Genomic DNA, 25,470 nt, shown 5'->3' with positions numbered 1-25,470 from the left:
CGAAATATTTAGCCACGCTAAAACCTAGCCCATTAGAACTTGATTTGAGGATCCAAATGAACCTTCTTTTTTAGGTGAACAGAGACGCATAAGATGGCTCATTGAAACTTCATCTTTTGTATGACCTAAATACCCCTTACTTGCACATGAACAGCAACATTTGAGTTTTGTTTTAAGGCCATGAATGATAACTTTAACTTGTGACTTATTCATTAGCTCAGTTGGAAATATAATTCTGTCACCAATAGGGCTCAGAAATGTTATACTCACACATTTTGGCAATATTCAAATAATTGGCTCAAAACGCTTTAATTTCCAGATCAATTAATGTTCTCTTTATCAAAGCACTATTGAAATTTTTTTAGGCTAATAACTGAGAACCAAGGCCATGGCCAGAACTCATTCTGTTACAGTGCAAAATTATACTGTTGCAGCAACACTGGCCTCCAAGATTTTATTATTATAGTCTGGAATCAGGCTATTAATAAATATAAACTATTCATTAATTTATCAACTATTCATAAAAAAACATAATTTCCCCTTATATTTATGTCTTAGATGCGAAACCCTTCTTCTTATGATCTATTATCTTTCAGAGGCGTAGTTTTCATTGTCAGAATCATTATTTATTGAGATAATGGTGATTTTCAATTTATTGGCAGTAGACTTTGAGATGAGAAACACTGAGATATGTAGTGAGACATCAAGACATAGTTAGACACTGAGATAGAGAGAGACACTGAAATGGAGAGAGGGACATTGAGATATGTAGGGATACATTGAGATGGAGAGAAACATTAAGGTAGAGAGTAAGAGACATTGAGGCAGGTAGTGAAACGCTAAGACAGAGGGAGGGACATTGAGATCGGGGGGGGGGGGGGGGGGTTGCTCCCCCTTTCTTCCTGTCAGTCCTGCCTCAGTGTATGGCTCCTCAAAGGGACGTCGACCGTGGAGAGGACGCACATCATAGAAGCCATCACAATGCTGTTACTCCTCGCCCCAGAGCCTGCCAAACCACCTCACATACAGCCCAGTCCTAGTTGTCAGAAACCATCCAGTGTCCCACGCAAGCCCTACTCCAAAGGGGTTTACTTAACGCTACAGTGACCTACTGTGAGTGCGTAAAACCCCAGAGACCCCGAGAGACGAGAGTCGACCAGGTTCTAGTCATGTAGGCTGCTGCTTCTGACTCCCTATAACACGGCGAACAAGGAGCAGCGAGGAGGTGGGGAGTCGGTCGGTTGACTGAGGAAGGGCTTTTACTCCTGTCGGTATGTGGACAGCCTGGGCACATTAAATCCACAGCCACACAACGAGCACGTTCATACGTGTCGGCCACAGTGAGCTGCCACCGTGAAGAAGTCTGCAGTGAAAGCACTGGCGGGCGGATGACAGTGGATGAAAGCGGATGACGGCGTCTGAGTGTCGGTGCACTTCCTGTATGTGCTCTCGAATGCTTGTGTTTGTGCGCAGAATGAATGTCGTAATCACGGGCATGTGTGTAACAAGCTGATAGCTGCTCCCTCCTCAGTCACATTAGTAGGAATCAGGGCCCCTCAGCTCAGCGTTGGCGCTTCAAAAGCCTTGCCGTCAGGCATAGTTGACGGGTGTTGGAAACTCATTGTCACACCATTGGGCTTTTGATCTGTGCGGGAGAAGTGTTTGTCACAAATCTGGTTAGCCGTATGGGTTGGCGCAAGGAGCTGCGCTAGAAAACAAAGACAACAAAAAAATCTTTGCATCCCTCAGCAGTTCATCAGAACAAAACCATAACCAGCTATTTTGTGGTGTAAGAGTGTGTGTGTGTGTGTTTTGTGTGTGTCCCACTTGTATTTTCCCTTCCCTATTGCAAAACAGACATCTGAAATGGAAGCAAGGCAACTCAGTGCACATTCCGGGGTTAGGAATAGCATGTTTGGATTGTTATGAACCTTGCAACCACATCTGGAAACGTTATTCTTGGAAAACAGGTCATTATCCCGCGAGGCCAACTGAGTTGGTGGAAATAAGAAAAAATGAAACAATAATTGGGAGCGGCCACTCAGACAGCCACTGTGTATGTCTGGATAGTGGTTCTGAAACCGGCCCCCGCGTGGCGGCTAAAGCCCCAGCACACCAAAACAGTGGTTCTGAAACTAGCCCTCGCGTGGCGGCTAAAGCCCCAGCACACCAAAACAGTGGTTCTGAAACTAGCCCCCGTGTGGTGGCTAAAGCCCTAGCACACCAAAACAGTGGTTCTGAAACTAGCCCTCGCGTGGCGGCTAAAGCCCTAGCACACCAAAACAGTGGTTCTGAAACCGGCCCCCGCGTGGCGGCTAAAGCCCCAGCACACCAAAACAGTGGTTCTGAAACCAGCCCCCGCGTGGCGGCTAAAGCCCTAGCACACCAAAACAGTGGTTCTGAAACCAGCCCCCGCGTGGCGGCTAAAGCCCCAGCACACCAAAACAGTGGTTCTGAAACCGGCCCCCGCGTGGCGGCTAAAGCCCTAGCACACCAAAACAGTGGTTCTGAAACTAGCCCTCGCGTGGCGGCCAAAGCCCTAGCACACCAAAACAGTGGTTCTGAAACCAGCCCCCGTGTGGCAGCTAAAGGCCTAGCACACCAAAACAGTGGTTCTGAAACCGGCCCCCGCGTGGCGGCTAAAGCCCTAGCACACCAAAACAGTGGTTCTGAAACCAGCCCCCGCGTGGCGGCTAAAGCCCTAGCACACCAAAACAGTGGTTCTGAAACCAGCCCCCGCGTGGCGGCTAAAGCCCCAGCACACCAAAACAGTGGTTCTGAAACCGGCCCCCGCGTGGCGGCTAAAGCCCTAGCACACCAAAACAGTGGTTCTGAAACTAGCCCTCGCGTGGCGGCCAAAGCCCTAGCACACCAAAACAGTGGTTCTGAAACCAGCCCCCGTGTGGCAGCTAAAGGCCTAGCACACCAAAACAGTGGTTCTGAAACCAGCCCCCGCGTGGCGGCTAAAGCCCTAGCACACCAAAACAGTGGTTCTGAAACCAGCCCCCGCGTGGCGGCTAAAGCCCTAGCACACCAAAACAGTGGTTCTGAAACCAGCCCCCGCGTGGTGGCTAAAGCCCTAGCACACCAAAACAAAATAAGTATCAGGGCCTTGAATGACTACTACAGAAAGAGCAGTCAAATCGGATCAAATTCTTGTTGTTTTTAATTCTGGTGAGGTCATGGCCTCTGCTATAGCCATCACTATTCACACTGTAGTCAGTGGATACATTGTTTGGACCGTATAACTTTGATGGGAACTGCCTGATTCTCATTACTCATAAGGAATGTACATTTTTCCTATTGAACGTCCTGTCCGAGCCACAGAGGAGCTTATTTCTCTGACTTGACATCCAGAGTATCCTGCTGGTCGGACTGTGGTGCCAGAGGTTAGAAGACAAGGATCCCACGCCAGTCCACCCTGTCCAGCTCAATTCTCAAAACTAAACTCGCCATTTTCAACATAGAATATTAACTTTGAAATGCCAACCACAACGAGTGATTGCAAAGTTAAGCAAATCTAGGCAAAAATAAATAAATATTATTTTCACTATTGGTCTTTTTGAGAGAATTTGAGAAACACATTTATTTGAAGAATTGTGGAGATCTATAAAATTTTTAATAAAGTTATGGTTTAGACAGCACAAAGCATAATTCTGAGAGGAGTCCCCATTCTGACCAGTAGAGTCATCGTGTTGTGTTAGCTAGGAGTCTCCATTCTGACCAGTAGAGACATACGACACAGACCACATTGTGTACATGCAGATCAGTCACATTAAATGGAGTCTCTTGTGCCTTGCCAGGACATATTTTCCTTGACCTTCTGACACTTTGCCACATTTGGGGCAGTCTTGGCAGAGAGTTTCCAATATGATTGCTTCGTGGAAAGACAGCTGCAGGCTTATCAACAACCATTGGCTGAGCATTGAGGAAAGTTGGGCTGGCCCTGACTTCAGGAAGATCTGCAGCTGGTTGGCTCGGTGCAGAGCTTCTTATGATGACGTGTGTTCGGAGTCAGACAGCACTGATTTAGTAAGAACAGCAAGTACTGCAGATGTAAAAATTCATTATCTGATGGAAACAAGACCGACAGTCACTATCTGTTTTCATTACTTGGTTTCTGTGGCGGCATAAGACAGTTTAATTAGTTCATGCACAATGTTTTCTTCAGACGTTCTATGTTTAGGAGTCACTTATTCAACCCAGTCAGATCACTGGTAGAGACGTGTGCCATTGTCTGACTGTTGTAAAACAACTGTTAGTTCAGGGAAAACCTTCCCCTTGAATCCTCCTTTAAATGTTTGCCGAGAGCTGATATGAAGCAATTCTTCCTTCAGCGTAGCTTGACTATATGCACCCAGAGGTGGGTGGAATAACTTGACTGCGAGGACCAAAGCCAGACACAATGACTTCTGAGGGCTTAAAGCAACACCACCAAAGGGCTGTTGACACTCAAACCGGTTTGCACAGCAGCGGTGAGGAGGCTTGAGTTTCGTTTTTGTGACTGCAGTTCGTTCTCCTTCCTCTGCCAGTCTGAGTGGTACTTACAGAGCTTCTACTGTCCCTCCATCTTCAGACAGTCTGCCTAGATGGAAACCTTAGGGACAGTGTGTTCTGCTGTTTTGCTGCGTCACTTTTCTGCGTGGGATTGGCATCATGAGTGATTTTGTGTGTGTGGGTGTGTGTGGGTGTGCGCGCGTGTACACTTGCTTGGGAATATGTGGTCAGAAGTATGTGGGCTCTCTACAGGAAGAAGAGTCTACATGCAGGTGTTTGTGTGTGGGTAGTAGGATGTGTGTGTATATGTGTATATGTGTGCGGGGGTGTGTGTGTGTGTGTGTGTGTGTATATATATATATATACAGTGGGGAGAACAAGTATTTGTACTTAAAAATCATACAATGTGATTTTCTGGATTTTTGTTTTAGATTCTGTCACTCACAGTTTAAGAGTACCTATGATAAAAATTACAGACTTCTACATGCATTGTAAGTAGGAAAACCTGCAAATTTGGCAGTGTATCAAATACTTGTTCTCCCCACTGTATATATATAGATATATATATATATAGTATCTCACAAAAGTGAGTATACCCCTCACATTTGTGCAATGCCAATCCCAATTTTCAGATCCTCAGAGAGTTCTTGCCATGTTGAACTTCCAGTGACCAGTATGAGGGAGTATGAGAGCGATGACACCAAATTTAACACACCTGCTCCCCATTCACATCTGAGACCTTGGAACACTAATGAGTCACATGACACCGGGGAGGGCAAATGGCTAATTGGGCCCAATTTGGACATTTTCATTTAGGGGTTTACTCACTTATGTTGCCAGCTGTTTAGACATTAATGGCTGTGTGTTGTGTTATTTTGAGGGGACAGCAAATGTACACTGTTATGCAAGCTGTACACTCACTACTTTACATTGTAGCAAAGTGTCATTTCTTCAGTGTTGTCACATGAAAAGATATACTCAAGTATTTACAAAAATGTGAATTGAAATTGTGTGTGTTTGTATTGAGAGTGTATATTTCCTTGCTATTCCAGGAAAGGGGGAAGTGAGAGAATTGAGTTTAGTTTAGTGGAGGCAGTCTGATCTGGTCATGGTGCTATTTTGAATCATGGAGCCGAATGTGTTCGGTGGAGTGGGCTGGGGTTGTGCCGGGGCCAGACCATGTGAGCCGAGGAGATGGCACCTCGTCAATGGGGCCCAGCGCATTCACCTGAAAGCTGACCCATGTCTGCTGTGCTCCTGTTTCCAGGGTGTGAGCGGAATGTCCGTGGATGAGCAGCCTGGAGCCCCCATGTACCTGTATGAGCAGCCTGGAGCCCCCATGTCCGCGGATGAGCAGCCTGGAGCCCCCATGTACGTGTATGAGTCGACGGTCCATTGTTCCAACATCCTACTGTGCCTGAACGACCAGCGGAAGCAGGATATCCTGTGCGATGTGACTGTCCTGGTGGAGGGCAAGGAGTTCCGCGGCCACCGGGCCGTCCTGGCCGCCTGCTCCGAGTACTTCTTGCAGGCCCTGGTGGGACAGACCGAGAATGCCTTCGCCCTCAGCCTTCCAGAAGAGGTATGTATTAACATTGACAAGCATTGTAGTTATTCTGGATTGGAGCATATTCTGGATGGCTTGAACATACAGTGTATATAAAAAGTCTACACACCCCTGTTAAAATGCTAGGTCTTTGTGATGGAAAAGAATGAGACCAAGATAAATAATGTCAGAACTTTTCCACTATTAATGTGACCTATAATGTGAACAATTCAAATGAAAAACAAACTGATATCTTTGAGGGGGGGGAAATGAAAATAAAAACCTTACAATAACCTGGTTGCATAGGGTACGTTTGGTGCAAAAACAACTCTGCACATCACCCAAAGAACCCCATACCCACAGTGAAGCATGGTGGTGGCAGCATCATGCTCTGGGGCTGTTTTTCTTCAGTTGGAACCAGGGGCTAAGTCAGGGTGGAGGGAAATATGAACAGTTCCAAATACCAGGCAATTTTGGCACAAAACCTTCAGGTGTCCATTAGAAAGCTGAAGATGAAGTTCACCTTTCAGTATGACAAGGACCCAAAGCACATATCCAAATCCACAAAAGCATGACTTCACCAGAAGAAGATTAACGTTTTGGAATGGCCCAGCCAGAACCCAGACCTGAATCCAATTGAACATCTGGGGTGATCTGAAGAGGGCTGTGCACAGGAGATATCCTCGCAATCTGACAGATTTGGAGCACTTTTACAAGGGAGAGTGGGCAAATAAAAACTGAGTGCTGTAATAAAATCAAAAGGTGCTTCAACAAAGTATTAGTTTAACAGTGTGGACATTTATGCAACCAGGTTATTGTGAGTTTTTTATTTTTCCCCCTCAAAGATTTCCGTTTGTTTTTCAACTGAATTGTCCACGTTATAGGTCACATTAAAGGTGGAAAAGGTTCTTACATGATTTATCTTTGTGCATTATTTTACATCACAAGAACCCGGCATTTTAACAAGGGTGTGTAGACTTTTTATATCCACTGTACATGTGAACTGTTGTTAACTTCTGTCTTGTTTTTTGCCTGATTTTTATTTGGCTGTTTTTCTTATTGGTGTGTCAGGCAGTGGCGGTGGGTGGGTGAAAAAAACATACTGCAACCTCTAAAGGCCGTTATTTTCATAACATGTATGTACGCAATTGGATGACCAAGACTAGAAGACCCACACAAAATTTAATGGATTCCTTCACCTGTTTGAGTTGTCACAAAACCCCAAGTTGGAAAAAAAGCAATGACTTCCTGTATCATTTTATTATAGACCACCTTTTCTTAAAACCTAAACCAATGTCAACTTAAGATATAAACTAAAAAAAGCCATTTGTCCAAAATACATACATCTATTAACTTTATTCAGCACTGTGTGGTGGGCTACAATCTGTGTGTGTGTTTTGTGGAGTCAGCCTCCTGGTGCATGGCCCATGTTATTCTCCTCTTCATGTTGCCAACTTATTAAAACCTCTTGACTTCCTACAACATCCATTAGATTTGGCAAAACATTAGCTAGCTAAACGCTACTGCTGATCTAACTTAATGCTAATGGAGAGCCAGCTAGTCAACATTTAGCAGACTGATTAAACTCCCATCTTATAAAGCCCGGGCCACAACAGGATGAAATTAATCACTGGTCTTTACAGAGAACTAGCTGAAGTCCAAGGCCATCTATCCCTATTTAGTAACGAGCAAGCTTTAGTTGACTAGCCACCAAAGGAAAACAACATCTTATCAAGGAGGTGTCACACAAACCTGGGATTAAAACTAGTTGAATGTAAAATGTCAAAACAGCAGTTTACTAGAAAAGCTGTCGCTACAGCCATCATTACCTCTGCACTGTTTTGGGAGAAAGTTATGGTATTTCAGCAATGTGATCTCCGTGTAGCCAACCGGCCAAACAAGCAGCCTTCCCTCACACTCCCCCAGAGTCCACATGGACAAACCCTATTAAACTGTATTTGTGTTTTTAACAGGATTGGCACTTTTATGGGCTATTTTAAATTGGTTGTTAATGAGTTTGGGTGTGGCAACTACAGCAGGTGGATGCCCCTGAGTTTATAAGCTGAAGCGAAGAGAGTGAGAAAGAGATGCGACACTGTAAAACTCCACAAATCTCTCCAGCTCCCTTAAGCTCCCTCCAGCTCTCTTCAGCTCTCCAATGCTTTCTTGCTTTCTGAAGTCCTCTCCCTCACACCCAACGCTCTGCTTGTCCTTCAAAGCACTCCTGTCATTCGAGCCACCCCCCCCCCCCAACCATGCCCTCCAAGCAGGAATAGATGTGCCGTAAGTGATGAAACTTCTCCACAGATGTACTGATGTCACACACTCCACATTGAGTACACTTACATGATCTGCAAAAAAGAAAACTGGGACACAGCTCATATAAACGTGCAGTGCATGTGGCTCTGATCTAACATGGAGTTGGAGCTAGCATGTATTTATCGCCTAACACCTGTCAAAATACTTTCACTGTTGCCTCCCTTGCTTGAAAATAAGGAATCATCGCTCCGCCTCAGTTGAAATGTCTCTGGGAAGATCTATCCGTTCCTGTATTATTCCTGTTGAATGAGCATTGTGTGTTGAGTAAGCCACTAGAGTTACATCTGGGAATGTCTCTACGACAAGCAGAATCCCTTCCATTCACTCTTACTGCATAATGCAGTAGGGTGGACTGGCAAACAGAAAATGTGTTGTTAGGACATCCCCAGACCATCAAGGGGTTGTCACTGTCCCCTGAAAGTCCCACCAACACCCCCTGTTTGCTGGGCGAGTATTTCAAGTGTGACTGAGGAAAGTTGATGTTTCAGAAATACTGTTGATTTAATGCCAAGGAAATATTTCATTGGGATTCAAGTAAAACACGCATTCCTTATGTCCATTGCAAAAAGGCACAATATAAAGTAATGCAAACTGTCTGACGGTAAAATGCATCATAGTGATGATTGTATTGATTCTACTCCCTCACACTGAAAGCACATGCTCGGCACTGAATAAGAATTCTCTCAGGTGAAAAGTTATACTTAAGATATATCGTGGATATAAAAGGTCTGCACACCCCTGTGAAAATTAAAATTTCTTCTGATGTAAAAGAATGAGACAAAGATAAATAATGTCAGAACTTTTCCACTTTTAATGTGACCTATAATGTGAACAATTCAATTGAAAAACAAACTGAAATCTTCAAGGGGAAAAAATGAAAAATAAAATTCTTACAATAACCTGGTTGCATAAGTGTGCACACCCTCTTATAACTGGGGATGTGGCTGTGTTCAGAATTAACAAATCAAATTCATACTCATCTTAAATTGAAGTCATTACACACCTGCCATCATTTAAATTGACTCTGATTAATCACAAATAAAGTTCAGCTGTTCTTGTAGGATTTTCCTGACATTTTCTTAGTTGCATCTCAGAGCAAAAGCCATGGTCCGCAGAGAGCTTCCAAAGTATCAGAGGGATCTCATTGTTGAAAGATATCAGTCAGAAGAAGGGTACAAAATAATTTCCAAAGCATTAGATGTACCATGGAATACAGTGAAGACAGTCATCATCAAGTGCAGAAAATATGGCACAACAGAGACATTACCAAGAACTGGACATCCCTCCAAATTTATGAAAAGACGAGAACTGGCCTGGGAGGCTTCCAAGAGGCCTACAGCAATATTAAAGAAACTGCAGTATTTTCTGGCAAGTACTGGCTGTGTGCTACATGTGACAACAATCTCCCATATTCTTCATATGAATGGGCTATGGGGTAGGGTGGCAAGACAGAAGACTTTCCTTACAAAGAAAAACCCAAGCCCGGCTGAAGTTTGCAAAAAAAAACATAAAGTCCCCCAAAAGCACGTGGGAAAATGTGTTATGGTCTGATGAAACCAAGGTTGAACCTTTTGGCCATAATTCCAAAAGGTATGTTTGGCGCAAAACCAACACATCACCCAAAGAACCCCATACCCACAGTAAAGCATGTTGGTGGCAGCATCATGCTCTGGGGCTGTTTTTCTTCAGCTGGAACAAGGGCCTTAGTCAGGGTGGAGGGAATTATGAACAGTTCCAAATGCCAAGCAATTTTGGCACAAAACCTTCAGGCGTACATTAGAAAGCTGAAGATGAAGAGGAAGTTCACCTTTCAGCATGACAACGATCCAAAGCACACATTCAAATCCACAAAAGCATGACTTCACCAGAAGAAGATTAACGTTTTGGAATGGCCCAGCCAGAGCCCAGACCTGAATCCAATTGAACATCTGGGGTGATCTGAAGAGGGCTGTGCACAGGAGATGTCCTCGCAATCTGACAAATTTGGAGCACTTTTACAAGGGAGAGTGGGCAAATTAAGACTGAGTGCTGTAATGAAATCAAAAATTGCTTCAACAAAGTATTAGTTTAAGGGTGTGCACACTTGTGCAACCAGGTTATTGAGTTTTTTATTTTTCCCCATCAAAGATTTCCGTTTGTTTTTCAATTGAATTGTTCACATTATAGGTCACATTAAAGGTGGAAAAAGTTCTGACATGATTTTTCTTTGTCTCATTCTTTTACATCACAAGAACCTGGCATTCTAACAGGGGTGTGTAGACTTTTTATATCCACCGTAACTAACAAACCTTGTTCATTAAATAGCCCCATCTAAGAGATAGGAGGTTTCTGGTCTGTTACAAATGGGACCCTGTGGCCCATGACAGACTATACGGACAAGAGGTCGCCGTTTGGGACACATGCCATATATCTCTCAAGCAGTCCCGTCTAGACAGGTCACTGATGTAACGGAGGTATGGTCATTTCATTGATGTCATTACTCAAGTTTAATGTTCTACATCACCCAGGCATTTATAGTCAAACAGTGATTTACACGCTTTTGGTGGATTATACCTCCGGCACTCGGTTGCGTTACCGCCATGGTAGTTTCCAAACAACTAAGTTATACTGTAGTTGTTTGGAAATATGAAAACATTGATAACGTGGGGTAAAATTTAGTAGAAAGACATTTTGATGTCATTGTCATATCAAACAATTCACTTTGTCCAATCCAAAAAATAGAAGGCTAAAGTGGATGTGAATCTGGGAATGCTGCTGGTGGCCAATGTTGCCCTACTAATCCATGTCTGTAGCAATGCAGCAGTAGATCTCTATGCCACTGGTGTGTCCGGCTCTAGTCTTAAGAGAGAGAGAGACGGTTTTCTCTCGTGCTACCGATGGCTACCCCCTATGTACAAGAGAAGGCACGTGAGAGAGGGGGGGAGGGGGAGGGGAGGGGAGGGGGGGAGAGGGAGAAAGAGAAAAAAAGACACTGCGGATGAAATGTGAAACAAAGACCCCCCCCCCCCACCCCCCATCCCCGTCAACACCTTCATCCTCCCTCACTCCTCCCAGATGACCTTGTAGGTCCGGAGTGACCAGGGCTGCAGTGGGTTAGCGATTTCATCATACATTTAATCGCATTGCCGTTTCAGAAAGAGAGAGAGAATCAGGGTCTTTTAATCAGGGTCTTTGTTAGAGATCACACCATGAAAGACGAACAACCCCGTTTTGTTCCCTAGCGTCAGCGACGTAACCGAGCAACAGAGAATAAACAAACGGAGGCACCCGGGGTGGTAGGAGGCATCACTCGCAATGCGGAGCGTTTTGTCACGTCACATTAGTGGACCGGAACAAAGGTGGATTCATGCGGACGGATCAGCGTTGTAGTGTACGTCTCAGGAAGAGCCGCCGTCGCCCCACAGCTAGCGGCAGTGAGATGACAGGGGGTCGTCAGTCAGCTCACAGCTGGCGCTCCACATGACAAAACCCGGGCGTAATGTCGGACTGCGTCTCACGTCACACTGGAGCACGACTGGAGGGGTGTCGGTGTGACCTGGTTGTCACAGCATGATGCTTTGGTTTCCTTAGAGAAAATATACCTTTGGTATTACTGTGTGGATAGGTCAAATGATGAGTGATTACATGGGATGGGCGTCACAGAATATATTGAAGAGAGGCATACGTTCAAACATAAATATATGCACAGTATAGCTGATTGGCACGCTCCATGCTTTTTAATACTTGTTTGCACATTCCTGTTTCACCCCAGTATGGGAAAGCAGCTCGGGCCATGGAGAATAGGGCCGGCTAGCGGAGATTGATTCCAGATCCAGACTGCTGCAGGAGAAGAGGAAGGAGCTCATATCTGGCCTCTTGTTGATTCTGGAATTGCACTCTATCCCCCTATCTAGTCCTGCTTCCGACCATGGCCCATCGGCTAGTGTGCCGTGTAGGGTTTTGGGTGTCACTGATGACGCTTATTAACTGTGAATCAGCAGAGGGGCACGTCAGTTCAAACCTCAAACCACCTCCTGTTTGTCAGTACCCCTAGTCGTTACCAGGACACATGGAGTGCACATTTTTCAACTCTGTCCGCAGTGAAGAGGGAAAATCGGGCCCAGCCGCACTGCTTTGATTGCAGTGATTTGGCTGTCTGCGAGTATAATGTTCAGCCCTGGTGTAATGTAAACCGGTTGTGGAGACAGACTAATGTAATTCGCTTTGACAGGTTTATGTGGCATCCCCTTCACCTTCTCAGGCACCGGATCGGGCTGGGACAAGCTGAAGCCAAACTAACTAAGGGACCTGGGGTGAAAGGGAAGCAAAGCGCCATTAACAGGGTTTCCACTGTGTTCCATAGTCAGATTTCATAGCTGCACTGAACATTTTCTTAAATTGTAAAAATGCATGAAAATAAAGTCGTTTTGCCTAGGTTTAGGGTTAAAGTACTATTTTAGAAATAGGCGTGTCTTGTTGTGTTGTGACTACAGACGCTGGTGACCAGCCAAAACAGGGCTTGACACTAGCAGGGAGACTATCACACATTCACAGCTTACCAGACAGATGGAGGGAGTCAGACAGGGGCAAGCCTGTCCTCCCTCTTACTGGAGGCGGGGCCGGGGTGGGAGGAAACGGGAATGGGAGGAAAGAGAAGGGGGAGTGATCGGTACCTCCTGGTGGTGAATTTACCGCCCCCCCCCCCCCCCCCCCGATCACGGCAGGAGGCCTCCTCCCCGCCAGCACAAGGGCTCCGCGCTCAGCGGCGCTCTAACCGTGAGGATACAGGCTCTTTGTCTGCCGTTCGAGCAGTCTGCCCTGAGAAACCTGGAGCAGCCTATATATCTCATCTCCAGGCAGCCCGGACAGCTGCTGGGAGCTGCCGAGTGACCCTGTGTGTTTGAAGTGGGTGAATCTGACCTCTGGAGACCCAGATAATTAACCGCTGGCAGCCCTGCACTTTGAATGTCTCATCTCAGAGGTGCCTCTTACGGGGGACCCCAGTGAGTCTCTGAGTCAGTTTGTGGAGAAGCAAAGCGGGAAGGGCTGCATCGTCCTACAACTGAGACGAGGATAGTGTGTAAAGCCTGAGCTAAGCGTCCAGTTAACAGGGTCATCCCCAGTGTCTCTCCATGAACAGTAAGCTGCCCCACCGGAGGATTAGGAGGCAGAGTATCTGATTTAATCCACACGGTTGAAGGAGAGGTCTGTGAAGGAGAGGTCTGTGAAGGAGAGGTCTGTGAAGGTGAGGTCTGTTAAGGAGAGGTCTGTGAAGGAGAGGTCTGTGAAGGAGAGGTCTGTGAAGGAGAGGTCTGTGAAGGAGAGGTCTGTGAAGGAGAGGTCTGTGAAGGAGAGGTCTGATCAGCCACTGTGCCATTTTTACACTACAAATGGCTTTTTAGATTGACCAATGGGCTTGACTGTTCCATGACAGTAAATGACATCAGCAGCATGCCTCCTCCCTCCATACAGTACCACCCTCCATAAAGTACCTCCCTCCATACAGTACCTCCCCCCATAAAGTACCTCCCTCCATACAGTACCTCCCTCCATAGAGTACCTCCCTCCATAGAGTACCTCCTAACACACACTACCTCCCTCCATACAGTACCTCCTCCCATCAGCCCTCGGCTGTGACTCATCCCCACCTGGGCTCCTCGTTGTGCTCCTCTCACTGAAGGAGTTAATGTCAGATTACTCAGCGGATCGGATGTTAAAGTGTGCAGCGTGAGATGTATGGGTGTTTCAGAAGAGACCGAGTATTCCTTCCTCTTCCTGGCTAGGCGGCGCACTATGCCACGGCCTCATTTGGATGCATGACATGCAGGAATTCACTGAGGTGCATTTGCATAAATTACACGTCTTTACTACGGAGCGGGGCGGAAGGCCGATGTACGAGCAGAACGAGCGCTCTGAGAGGGAAAGTCACTGGATGAGGAGAGAGACTGTAAGAGAGTCTGGAGGAGTGTAGGGGATGTAGCGATGGATGAAAAGATGTTGTGGGGATTGTATTCCGCGCTGACTGTTTATGAAAGGACATTGGCAGACTTCCCAGCAACGGCATGTGAATTGTCAGGATTCTGTGATGTTTTCCTGCTATAATTTCCTTCTCTGTAATGGTATCTCCTCCATCCCCAGTCCCCAGACACAGAGAACGGCCAACCCGCCCAATCCACAAGCCCACATTAGCCTAAAAATGGCCCAGATCTGTCACCTTGATTAATTTTGTGCCTTTGTTTTAAAACATCCTGAAACGCTACTCATGTCAAAAGTCTTTCCACTAATGACCAGGAAACGCACTTCATACCTTCCTCTTACATTTTGTTCTCCCATTTTAGTTTTTCGTGGCCTGCAAGTACGGCTTTTTCATGCTGTTTTGTTACCACCCTCCCTGTCTCCCTGTCTCCGCCTGTCCGTCGGTTTCTGTCTGCATCCCTCACACTTGCCTACATTAGGCTGCTGTGCTGGTTGTAATACTGGAGTAATCACCACATATGGTGCAGGGCACACATAAAGATGTGCTCTCGCGGGCAGCAGCTGCTGATACAAGCCGAAAATAGATCCTGGGGTAGGTTCAGCACATTTCCCCCAGGCCAGCAGCAGCTCTCCACAGTCTGTTCATCAGCCGCCCTGCCTTGTCTAAACTCAGACTGCTTTCACATTTAAAGACGACTGGCTGGATACACACTAGGTGCGTGTATCGCTCCTGGTTTAAAGCACTGCGCTGTGTGTATGCATGTGCGTGCGCATATGTGGGCACTAACACACAGACAACACGGCCACTTCATCCCCAGTAATTGAGGCAGCAGCTTCCTCTCGACAATGCCTGATTGGATCTGTTGTGCTGTCGGCTGCCGTGGTGCCCTGGAGAGGGCTGTCCTGCACAAGGCTATCTGCAGGCTGCATGCTACATCCCCCCAGAGAGTGAGGGAGAGAGAGAGGGGGAGGAGAAAAGATACAAGCGAGAGAGACGGGGAAGGGGAAGGTCAGTGACAAGGGGGGAGACAGAGAGAGGGAGAGAGAGAGAGAACAGAAGGAGAGCGACCGAGGGAAGGGGGGGATGGGTAAAGACAGAAAGAGAGGGACAGGGGAGAAGGAAAGGCGTCTGAACATGAATAGAAGCTGGGATGGAAGCTCTCCCTTGAGCCCCCCATTCTAGACAGTCACAGACGGTATTGCCTTGCTTCTCCTTGTTCTTTACAGTGAGTGGAATTACAGACTAGAGCAGGGGTTTCCCACGGGGGTACAGTCTCACAATGAGACTGGTAAAATGAACATGAGGGGGTACTTTAGGGGCAAGGCAAAATTCTGTAACCCCAAAAAATTGGGGGTCTACTGGAATCAAGGATAGAGAAGCCTGGTCATTCTTTGTGTTTGTATGTATTTACCATTTAAACATCTGCTTAGTGAAGGTTTAAGATCATTAGTTTTTGTAACAATTGTTTAAGAATTTTGCATAAACTTTACTTATTATACATAATGAATTAATTGAGTAATAATCTGGCTTTGAGAAACCCTCTACCTGGGAGTTTTTCCTGACCACTGTTTCCACATTAAATCTATTGCCTGCTTTTTTTTGGGGTATCTATGTAGCACTTTGTGAAAACAGCTGAAGTAAAGGGTTTTATTAAATAAATTGTATTGATTGATAAAAAAAATGTAATGGTTGTTTGGTGGATTTATTGGTTGACTCTGTTGGTTGGTTAATTTAATAAACCCATAATAATCAATCCCACAATATCAAGACAGCCCACATCCCAGTAGTTGCCCTGCATTTACCGGGAATTATTCAGATGACCTCAGGCTTGTGTCACCCCCCCATCTTTGTTTTTTCTAGTCTACACTACCCAGTTGTTTTTCCACACGGAAAAATCCACAAAGCAAATTTCTGTGGTTTGTGAGCTTGGTTTCTGAGGAGGGAAAATCCTTTTTCACTAGCCTGGCACTGAGAATGGGAGTGGTGAGCCTGCGACTGGCTTTGGTGTTAGCACTCCCAGAGAGGGAGAAATTAATTCCACCTAGCTGGGGTAATTTATGTTGTGTTATTCTTCCCAACAACGGGAAGTAGAATGATCAGTAAACACTAGATGCTTTCTCCCTGCTCATTAAAAACACATTGTACTACCGGTTAACTCTGACTTCTTCATTGATCACACTAAGAAATATTGCTTTGTTGAATGAATTGCCCCGCTCCACGATTCAAAGTGAGCCTGCCATTACTGCATTTGAGAGTGGTTTCATGCGCCGGTTTGATTGCTTTGTGTGTGGTTTGATACGCCTGTCCTCAAGCAAGCGCCTAGCAGGGATGCATTCTTCATCAAAGACCGTTGTAAAACAGCGCTGTGTGTTTCTGTCTGAGCAAGGGGTGGGTCTCTCAAAGTGAACTTCACACTGGTTTCCCTCTACAAAAACGCCAAACAGAATGGTATTAAACAGCCAGCTAACTCTGCTCCTTTCTCCTGTCTCTGTTTCTCTTTAACAACGGTAGCAGAGGGCGGCCAGGCTTCTGCAGGCTCAGGGGTTAACCTAATCTACCCAGCATTAAGTCTAAATGGCAGGATTCCCCCTCTTGTCCTACCCCACACTGCTGGGATAGGGATGAGCCAATGTCCAACAAACCATTCGGCTCTACTGGTCCTTCTCCTCAGAGGGGCTCGTGGCGAATGACACGGTGAGGGAGGCGGCAGGAGCTGTGACCCACAAGGTCCCATTACCGCTGTACACTGTCGCTCAGCGCCGGGGCCCGCGGGGCGAGGCGGACTGTGGTAGGCCGGTGGAATGTCACTATGTCACATGGGGTATTGTTATGGAAAATGGCGGCCGGACACCCAACCTACCGCCAGCTAGTCGGCCCAGCACCAGCGGGTTCTTTTAAACGGGGCTGTATAGAACGTTCGGTGCTGACCCCATAAAAGATTAACTGGTACTTTACAGTGTTTGTTTATGGTCGTCCGAGCTGTCGGGTTGTCTCACCACAGTCCAAGGGGTCGGAACAATGGCAGTGCTGATGGTAATGCTGGCAATTTCCCTGTTTTTTCTCCCCCCGCAGGTCACCGCCAGGGGATTCGCCCCATTGTTGCAGTTTGCCTACACTGCTAAGCTGTTACTCAGCAGAGAAAACATCCAAGAGGTCATTCGTTGTGCCGAATTCCTGCGCATGCACAACCTGGAGGACTCGTGCTTCCGCTTCCTGGAGGCCCAGCTCCGCAGCCAGGAGGACGGCCTTCTGCTGGGCCGTAAGGGGGCGCCGGCCGAGGGCCGTCGCCAGGTCGAGGACGAGAGCATGCAGTCCGAAACGGCAGCCAAGGCCTCCTCTCCCCGGGCCCGGCGGCGAGCTGAAGCCCTGGGATCCTTGCGGCGCACACCGGACGAGGATCGGCTGCCCCTGCCGGAGCCCAGCGACTTCAGCGATGAGCGGCTGGACTTCGACAGACACGGCTCGTCCGACCTCCCGCGCTGCCCAAAATACAGGAAGTACCAGTGGGCCTGCAACAAGCACAATAACGACACCTCCTCACACACCAGTACCTCAGGTTTTCCAAGCACATTATTATTACAGGAGAACAGTGACGGCCTCGGTGGCGGGGCTGGCTGGGGCCAGAGCAGGCCACCGGTCACCCAAATCAAAGTGGAGCTGCGGCCGGAGGAAGATGCCATCTCGCTGTGCCTGTCAGGGGACGAGCAGGACGGCCAGAACAGGGACGCTGTGACACCCATGGAGTTGGACAGTGTTCCGGTGTCGGCCTCTCCTGCCAAGAGGATCAAGTCCCCCACCTGCCTCCGCGCCTTCTTCAGCAAAGGGGCGGACCTCCCGGGTCTGCCCGTGGCGTCACAGCATCTGTTGGTCAACAGACTCGCCAGCGTCTGCCCCCAAGACAAAGGAACCACTCAGGGAGATCACAGAACAAAAGACTTGGGGCCTTTGACCGCGGTGGAGCTGGGCCTGTCTGTTACGCCCCCAAAAGAAGTGGACAGCACCCCTCACAGGCTGCCGCCGCTCAAGTCGGCCTCCTGCGACGGCGTCTGCAAACAGGAAGTGGAGCTCGACCGCCGCAGTGTCATCTTTTCCTCCTCGGGGGCCTGTGACCGCCTGGGCACCCCAGCACATTCCTACCCCGGGGGGAACTCTCTGGAGGCGGAGCTCTCGGAGCACACGCCAAAAGGCCTGTGGGCCGGCGCTAGCCAGTCTCTCCCCAGCTCGCAGACCTACTCCCCCAGCAGTGTCCCCTCCCTCACCCCTGCCGCCACCGACGCCCCGCCGGTGCTTTGCCGGCCACGGCCCAACACCAGCTGCCCGGTGCCGATCAAGGTGTGCCCGCGCTCGCCGCCCTCTGAGACCCGCACGCGGACCTCCAGCTCCTGCTCCTCCTACTCCTACCCGGAGGACGGCAGCGGCGGCTCGCCCTGCAGCCTGCCCCAGTTCGAGTTCTCCTCCTCGCCGTGCTCCAACGTGGCGCTCCGTCTCGCCGCCGACCAGCAGGACCAGGGCGGGATGGCGGGGGACGCCCTCTTCGGCCAGACGCGCCCCAAGATCAAGTGCGAGCAGTCGTACGGCACTAATTCCAGCGACGAGTCGGGGTCCTTCTCGGAAGGCGACAGCGAGTCCTGCCGAGTCGAGCAGGGGCCAGAGGTGAGTGACTCGAACACTGTTACGCCGCGTCGCGCCGGGGGGACTAATCGGCTGCCTCTCCCTGTGACCTAGCGCTCCCGCTCGGGCATTATTCGCAGCAATTAGATGATGGTGTAATTGGAGTGTGTTCGCTAAAAACGTTACAGCAGCCCCACCGCCAACAGGTGAGTGGTACAGATGTGCTTTGATATTATTAATCTGCTTAGCGCACCGCTAAAGATCTGTGTAATTAGTCTGAATAGGGGAGAGGGTCCAAATCAATCGTGCTAAAACACCATGAACAAACACACACACACACACCAATAGGAGGGCGGTGGCGAAGTCAAGAGGACTGATTGGCTGATCCTGTGAACAGAAAAGCCCGGGTTTAGTAGGGATGTCTGAGATGACAGATTCTGGATGACAGAGCCGCGTACGGTTCAGCGTTTCCCCTGAGGGCAGGATCTGAAGGTTTTCTCTTGTGGCTTTGTCCGTCGTCCCCCTATCATCCTACCACAAACATTGCGTCTCTAATCCAAACCCTGAAAATCGGCACCTAATTCCCAAGACACCTAGCTGGGCTTTGAAACCGCGCTACCAATTAGCCATACACCTACTCCACTTAGAATGTAGGCCGTGTCGTGTTCCGCACATACAGATAATATCCGGTCTGTTTTTGTTCCAGTGGCGGGACAATAGCAGTGCATAGAAAAATGTGGTGTAGGAGTATATGGTGCTCCGTTGTAAAATGATGAAGCTGCAGGCTGCGGCGTGTGCCGCTGATAAGGATTCATGGCCAATCCCCTAATCATCCCCTAATCATCCACTAATCCACCTGGCCAGACAACTGAGTTCGCCCGGACCGAAGAGACCCTCCTGTTGTTGTTGACCGTGTTTTCGGGTTGTCTACCGCGACGTCACAGAGGACAGGAATAAAATATGCCGGGCAAAGGTATTATTATAATCAGAATGGGAGTTGTTTTGTTCCAACGAAAGGATATTTGGAAACAAAAGTGTTTTTATTCATATCAAATTCCTCGAGCTGGTGCCTGCAATTATTGCATCAGTAACGTTCTCTTTTGTGGTTGGGAGACTTGTTTTCTATTTGCCCGAAGGGAAAAAGGGCTGAGAACTAGAAGTGTGCTGGGAGCCAGGAGAGGGATTGAAAGGGAGAAAGAGATGGGCAGAGAGAGGGAGAGAAACTGGTGCGTTGCCATGGCGATTGGATTCTCAGAGCCTGCTAGTCCGTTTCGCCATGACAGGATTGAGCCTCTGACTGTGGAAAGATCTAAGTCACTTGTTCTGTGCACAAACCGAGAGCGGTAAGATGAACCGCCCTCGCTGCAATATGTAATTAATACCCACAGCCAGTAATTTAGGAGCAGGTCTGCTGAATGCCAAGGCTGTAAATTATAGACAATTGATTTACAGCTGATTTAACTTCAGCTGAGAAAGGAAAAAGCAGCCCCAAAAATGTCTTAAAGATTTCCTGTTTGCTTTGTTTTATTGTGAGACTCGACATGTATGGACTCACACTGCACTCATTTAGCAGCACACAGCATTCCCTGTCAGAACGAAATTGACCCGTTATGGAGTTAAATGAACCAGCATTCTACTATCACCTGCTGCTGATAAGATTTATTATGAATGAGTCTGGCTGGTCTCAGAAAGCTTTCTCTTAATAGAGTCGTTTGCTTCGTGACACAACCTGGTGGACAGGGGAGCACTTACGTAACAGATCCCGGCCTGCTCTCGCCCAGCCTTATCTGGTAATAAAACTGCTATCTCACGCTTCCTGGGGCCCTCTGCACCGCCCCGCTAGTCGGCTGTACAAACAAAAGCAGCTAGCGTCCCGGGAGGCACAGGACTCAGCCTTAAGCGCTGCCGTGCCTGGCCTTCTGTGTGTTTGCAAGAGCAAACGGCAGGCATGCCGGCGCCCCAGTCAGGCAGAGGCTAGCACAGCAAGAGGCCGCCACCGTAGCCGCTGCGGCTGGTAAAAATAGCCACGGCCCCGGCACTGGAAACAATGAACTCCGACAGGGAAGGAAGTAGTTAAACTGGAGGCTAAACCAACGGAGGGACGGAACAGCCATTCGAGGGAGACTGAAGCACGCCAGGTCTTCTTTAGTGACCCCACGTCACCTGTGGTAATGGGCTGTTGTGTGGAAGACCCAGCTAATGCCACATTGGCAACACCTTCACACACAGCAGACACCACGTTACTCTGAGGTAAAAAAAAAAAGACATGTACAGTTGCAATTTTACACTTCAGTGGTTTCCCCAGGCGATGCGTGTGATGCGTAGGAAGTTTGTCCGAGTGTCCAGAGACGAGATGACCTTCTGTAAGCTACAGCAGAGTCTGGGTTCATAAAACACCTCAAAGTAGGAAAGCTGATCTTCGATCGGATGGTCCTTTTCAGATCATAATGTACTCCACCACCAGCCAAGTGTTAGTCACTGCGCACACACACGCACACACAGGAGGAAATAGAGATGCATTTCACATTGATAAAGGGGAATTTAGGAGCCGAGTCTGTCATTGCAAAGGAAACCTCCCCCCAACACACACACACACACACACACGCTTTCTCTCTGTAGGTGTTGCGCTGAATCTACTGTAGGACATCGTCTGGTCATGGTGCATTGGAAATATTGATCTGGAAGAGCAAAGTGGGAGTGATAGGGATGAATATGATATGTTGGCAGTACAGTGTTTCCAATCTCTCCCACCACTGAAAAAACCCATGACTCATACAGGAATCCGAAATATAATTTCAGTCTTTCTACTACGGTCACAAATGTCATACATTATTAATCGGTAGTCAAAATATGATCAGGCATACAATAACCATCACAATTTGTCGCAATCCGATGTTGTGGCGCCAAAGGCCTCGATGTAAATGAGACGAGACAGTGAAAGAGAATAGGTGCGCTCATCCGCTGAAGTTGCTGTCAGTCGTCCATTGTGTCGAACTCACCCAGCAAACCGAAGTTAGTAAGACCAGGTTTTGTAGGTAACTGCTGTCTAGTAGATGTAGTTGTTTCTTAACCTGTGCAGCCAGAGCGTGTGTGTGTGTGTGTGAGTGTTGGGGGGGGTAGTCGGATCACGGGGCTGGCAGCTGAGATCCAACATGCTCTGTATCAGCCCCAGGCCTGCCCCGTTGCCCTCCCTTGGGGCCTTGCATCATGCCGTAGTAACAGACACATCATACCGCATCGTCTCTCCAGAGCCCATCTAACTCATATTCCATGGGGTGTATGGAAACAACGCCTGTTCACAGAACAGAAAGCAACAACGGACTAGACAGGCCAGATTTCCGTAGGATGCCTGAAGCCCTCTATCGTGGCGCCATCAACCAGCGTGTGAGCTAATGCAGGGTTAATTGCAGTGGAACCTGGGAGCTTTAACAATCTGCCTAGGGAGAACCTTGAGTTGACACTTTCGTTTGTAAAGGCCTCTTTTTGATGCAGACATTGAGCTGCAGTCGCAAGTGGGAGTAGCTCATGGCAGAGCATTTGACCTAAAGAATTAGTCACTGGGAACAGACCGTCTATTGGGACAGTAAATTGCTTCACCTTTCAAAGGGAACTGCTAAGATAATTGAAAGTATTTATTGCCCCAGGTCTTATATCAACAGCTAGGAATGAACAGAGCAGTAGGAGGGGGTCACCGTGCCCTGCAGTTTTCTACTCCTTCCCGGGGTTACAACAGGGGTCACCAGCCCTGCAGGTGAGCACCCTGGGCTGCACAAAACCTGCTGACCCCAGGTAACATCCGTCATCGCAGGGCCTCTGCACCGTCCGACCCCCAGGGCTCGGCCCAGGTCTGGACCTGCAAGCCGCCAGCTGGCCCCGCCTCCCCGCGTGTGTCTGACACGGCCCTTCGCACGGCGATAACAGATGAGCCCCACGTCTCGGTCCGGACCCATCTGTGGCTTATGACCCACAGAGAAAGGCTGAGGCTGTGGAAGGGGGTATGCAGAGGAAAGGAGAGGCGGTGAGGAGCACCGCCGTTCGAGCCACACTCTGTCATCTCAGCCTGGTTACGGGTCGAGTTCTCCTGGCGGAGTCAGTAAATATAGCCTGGACGCCCCCAACCGCTCTGCGCCGCACACACCGCCGCCGGCGAGGAAGAACGAAACGGGGCGGGGTGGCTCCTGTCCGCCTGTGCTACGTCTCTGTGCCTGCCTCCTTCCGGTCAGTACCCGTGCATGGTCACTGTTCTGACCTTTACAACCAGCCTCGGGCGCGTGGCACTCAGATGGGTCCCAGACTGAGTCCTCGTCTCCGGGTCCAGATCTCACAGAGCAGGCTGGAAGCGGAGGCAGCCGGTGGGACCCCAGTGTGGCCTGGAGCTCGGTCCATTATTTATTCATGCGCCTTCATGCAGACGCAGTGCAAGCCAGGCAGGGAGATGAGAAATGGGCACAGTGGCTCCCGGAGGACTGGAGGCTTCTAATGAGGAAATTCAAGCCTTTCTCCCTGGGATAAATTGACATCTACATTTGCTCTTCAGTGGAAAATGACTTCAGTGCGGTCAAACAGGCACCTTGCTTTGTCCCCGTGAAGTGGAGCACTTACCCCAGGTGATGCCATATATACCTCCACTGACGGTGGGGAGGGTATCCAGCCCAGTCCATTTTCTCTAACCCACTGCAGGTGTTTTAAGTGGGGCTCAGTTTCCAAAGGGCTGTGGCGGTCTCCTGGGACCCCCTGGGCCTGGTTCAGCAGCCATTTCCCCTCACCCTCCTTTCTTCCTGCCCCCCATCCATCCCTCCCTCCATACCGTAGCCATGGAGAGCAGAGCGAAGGAGAACAGCAGGTCCTCTCGTCTTGCCAAGCTCACATGCTGTCTTCCTCTGGCTCTTTGTTATTCCCCGTCATCTCTTCCTCTCTCGTGGCTCTCCACTCCCCCAAACCACTCAGTGGCTGCTCCCTGGCACTGTGCGATACCGCTGGGTGTGTGCGGCTATCAGAAGGTTTGCCAGCACCTGAGGGAGGGAAAAGAATCAGGCTATCAACGCCATGTGGAAGAAGAAAACACACCCTCCTGGATATTGTCAGCAGAATCCTTCGGAAACAATTGGATTGTGATTCAGCCAATATCAGGATTTTATTGCAAGTGCATGTTCTCTCACCCTGTGAGCCTGAACGTCATATTATGTACGGCGTTGTGTGTCTTCTATTAGATGATGTGTAGATGTTACATATGCCGTCCAGATACCACTTGACATCACTATACGGATGAAGGTGGCCGATCCCAACCTGCCCCTCCTTTCTCTGTCACCTGAGCACGTCTCCAAGCCAGCAGGGATTGTTGGAGGGACGTGTGTTTTTAGGATCACCTTTTTGTCGGTCCGCCTCAGAGTAGGTCGCATGTTCAATATCTGAGGTCCAGAGAGAGCACGGAAGGCTTTCCCCTGTGTGTATGTGAGTCAGTACGTACTCGCCCCGCAACAGTGATGCTCTTGCGTGATCTTGCGGTGGATCTTGGCATACACTGGCACCGTACATTCATCTGGGGTTCATCAAGCTAGTCCACCTCCATTGGTTTCCATTCGGTGTTGAATTTGTCACATCTAAAATGTTTCATTTATCGTTAAAACTCATTTTTATTTTCTTAATTGGCAGGTAAAGCTTCCTTTCCCCGTAGATCAAATCACCAATCTTCCACGTAACGACTTCCAAATGATGGTAAAAATGCACAAACTGACCTCGGAGCAGCTGGAGTTCATACACGATGTCCGGCGGCGTAGTAAGAACCGCATCGCGGCGCAGCGCTGCCGCAAGAGGAAGCTGGACTGCATCATCAACCTGGAATGTGAGATCAGAAAATTGGTGAGTGTGTACAACAACAGAACCATTGTCCTTAATGTACAGTACTGGGCAAAGGTGTTAGGCACCTGAAAGTTAGTGTTTATTTGTGTATACATATATTCATGAATTTCCGTTCAAATGAACACTTCCCAAATAAATGGCAATAGTACATGCGTGGCATTCTTCATACGCGTAAGGTAATTCACACTGTCAATGAGTCCTTGTTAACACATAGGCTATTCTCATTTTCACACGTTGCTTCCTGTGCACTGCAGGGGGCTGGAAGAAGGCGGTGTCTATATAAAAGTATGCTTGGACCTAATGACGGTGACTTGTTGAGAGTCCAAACGTTACTAAGATACCAGCCGATGTCCCTCTAGCTGTCACGCTGTCAAAGTGGCGTGGTGTGTAGGCTGGTGTAAGCAGAGTGGGCGTGGAGCCTCCGTAACCGACTGCTGTCTCCCCCTCACTCCCACTTCACCTCCCCCTTGGACCCGTGTTTCCATGGCTTCACGTTGGGCTCTCTCTCTCTCACGGGCAGAAATCACACTTTTGCCTGTGATGTGTTGAGGGGGAGTTGCGGGCTTTTGATTTGAGTGTTGTTGTGTGTGTGTGTGTGTGTGTTTTTGCTTGACGCACAAAAGAGGACTGACAGCCGCCTTCCCTCCCCACTGGTGCCCCCCCCCCGCCCCGCTTCCCCTCA

The 25,470-nt window shown here is 48.6% G+C and overlaps 1 protein-coding gene across 9 annotated transcripts in view; it reads left to right on the top strand.

The window, feature by feature from the left end:
* bach2b (BTB and CNC homology 1, basic leucine zipper transcription factor 2b) overlaps positions 1 to 25,470 on the top strand; it is an 83,619-nt gene that overhangs the window by 52,626 nt on the left and 5,523 nt on the right. For all 9 annotated transcript variants that reach the window (XM_010882839.4, XM_010882840.3, XM_020056274.3 and 6 more), the window contains exons 2-4: positions 5,765 to 6,079; positions 17,391 to 18,971; positions 24,582 to 24,788. In XM_010882839.4, coding sequence (XP_010881141.1) covers positions 5,777 to 6,079; positions 17,391 to 18,971; positions 24,582 to 24,788 — 2,091 coding nt within the window. In that variant the 5' untranslated portion in view covers positions 5,765 to 5,776. The remainder of the gene's footprint in view (positions 1 to 5,764; positions 6,080 to 17,390; positions 18,972 to 24,581; positions 24,789 to 25,470) is intronic.

The sequence above is a fragment of the Esox lucius genome, chromosome 18, assembly GCF_011004845.1.
Source record: "Esox lucius isolate fEsoLuc1 chromosome 18, fEsoLuc1.pri, whole genome shotgun sequence".
Classification (NCBI taxonomy): Eukaryota; Metazoa; Chordata; class Actinopteri; order Esociformes; family Esocidae; genus Esox; species Esox lucius.
The sequence above is the reverse complement of the archived record's forward strand: the minus strand, read 5'-3'. Positions and strand labels throughout refer to the sequence as shown.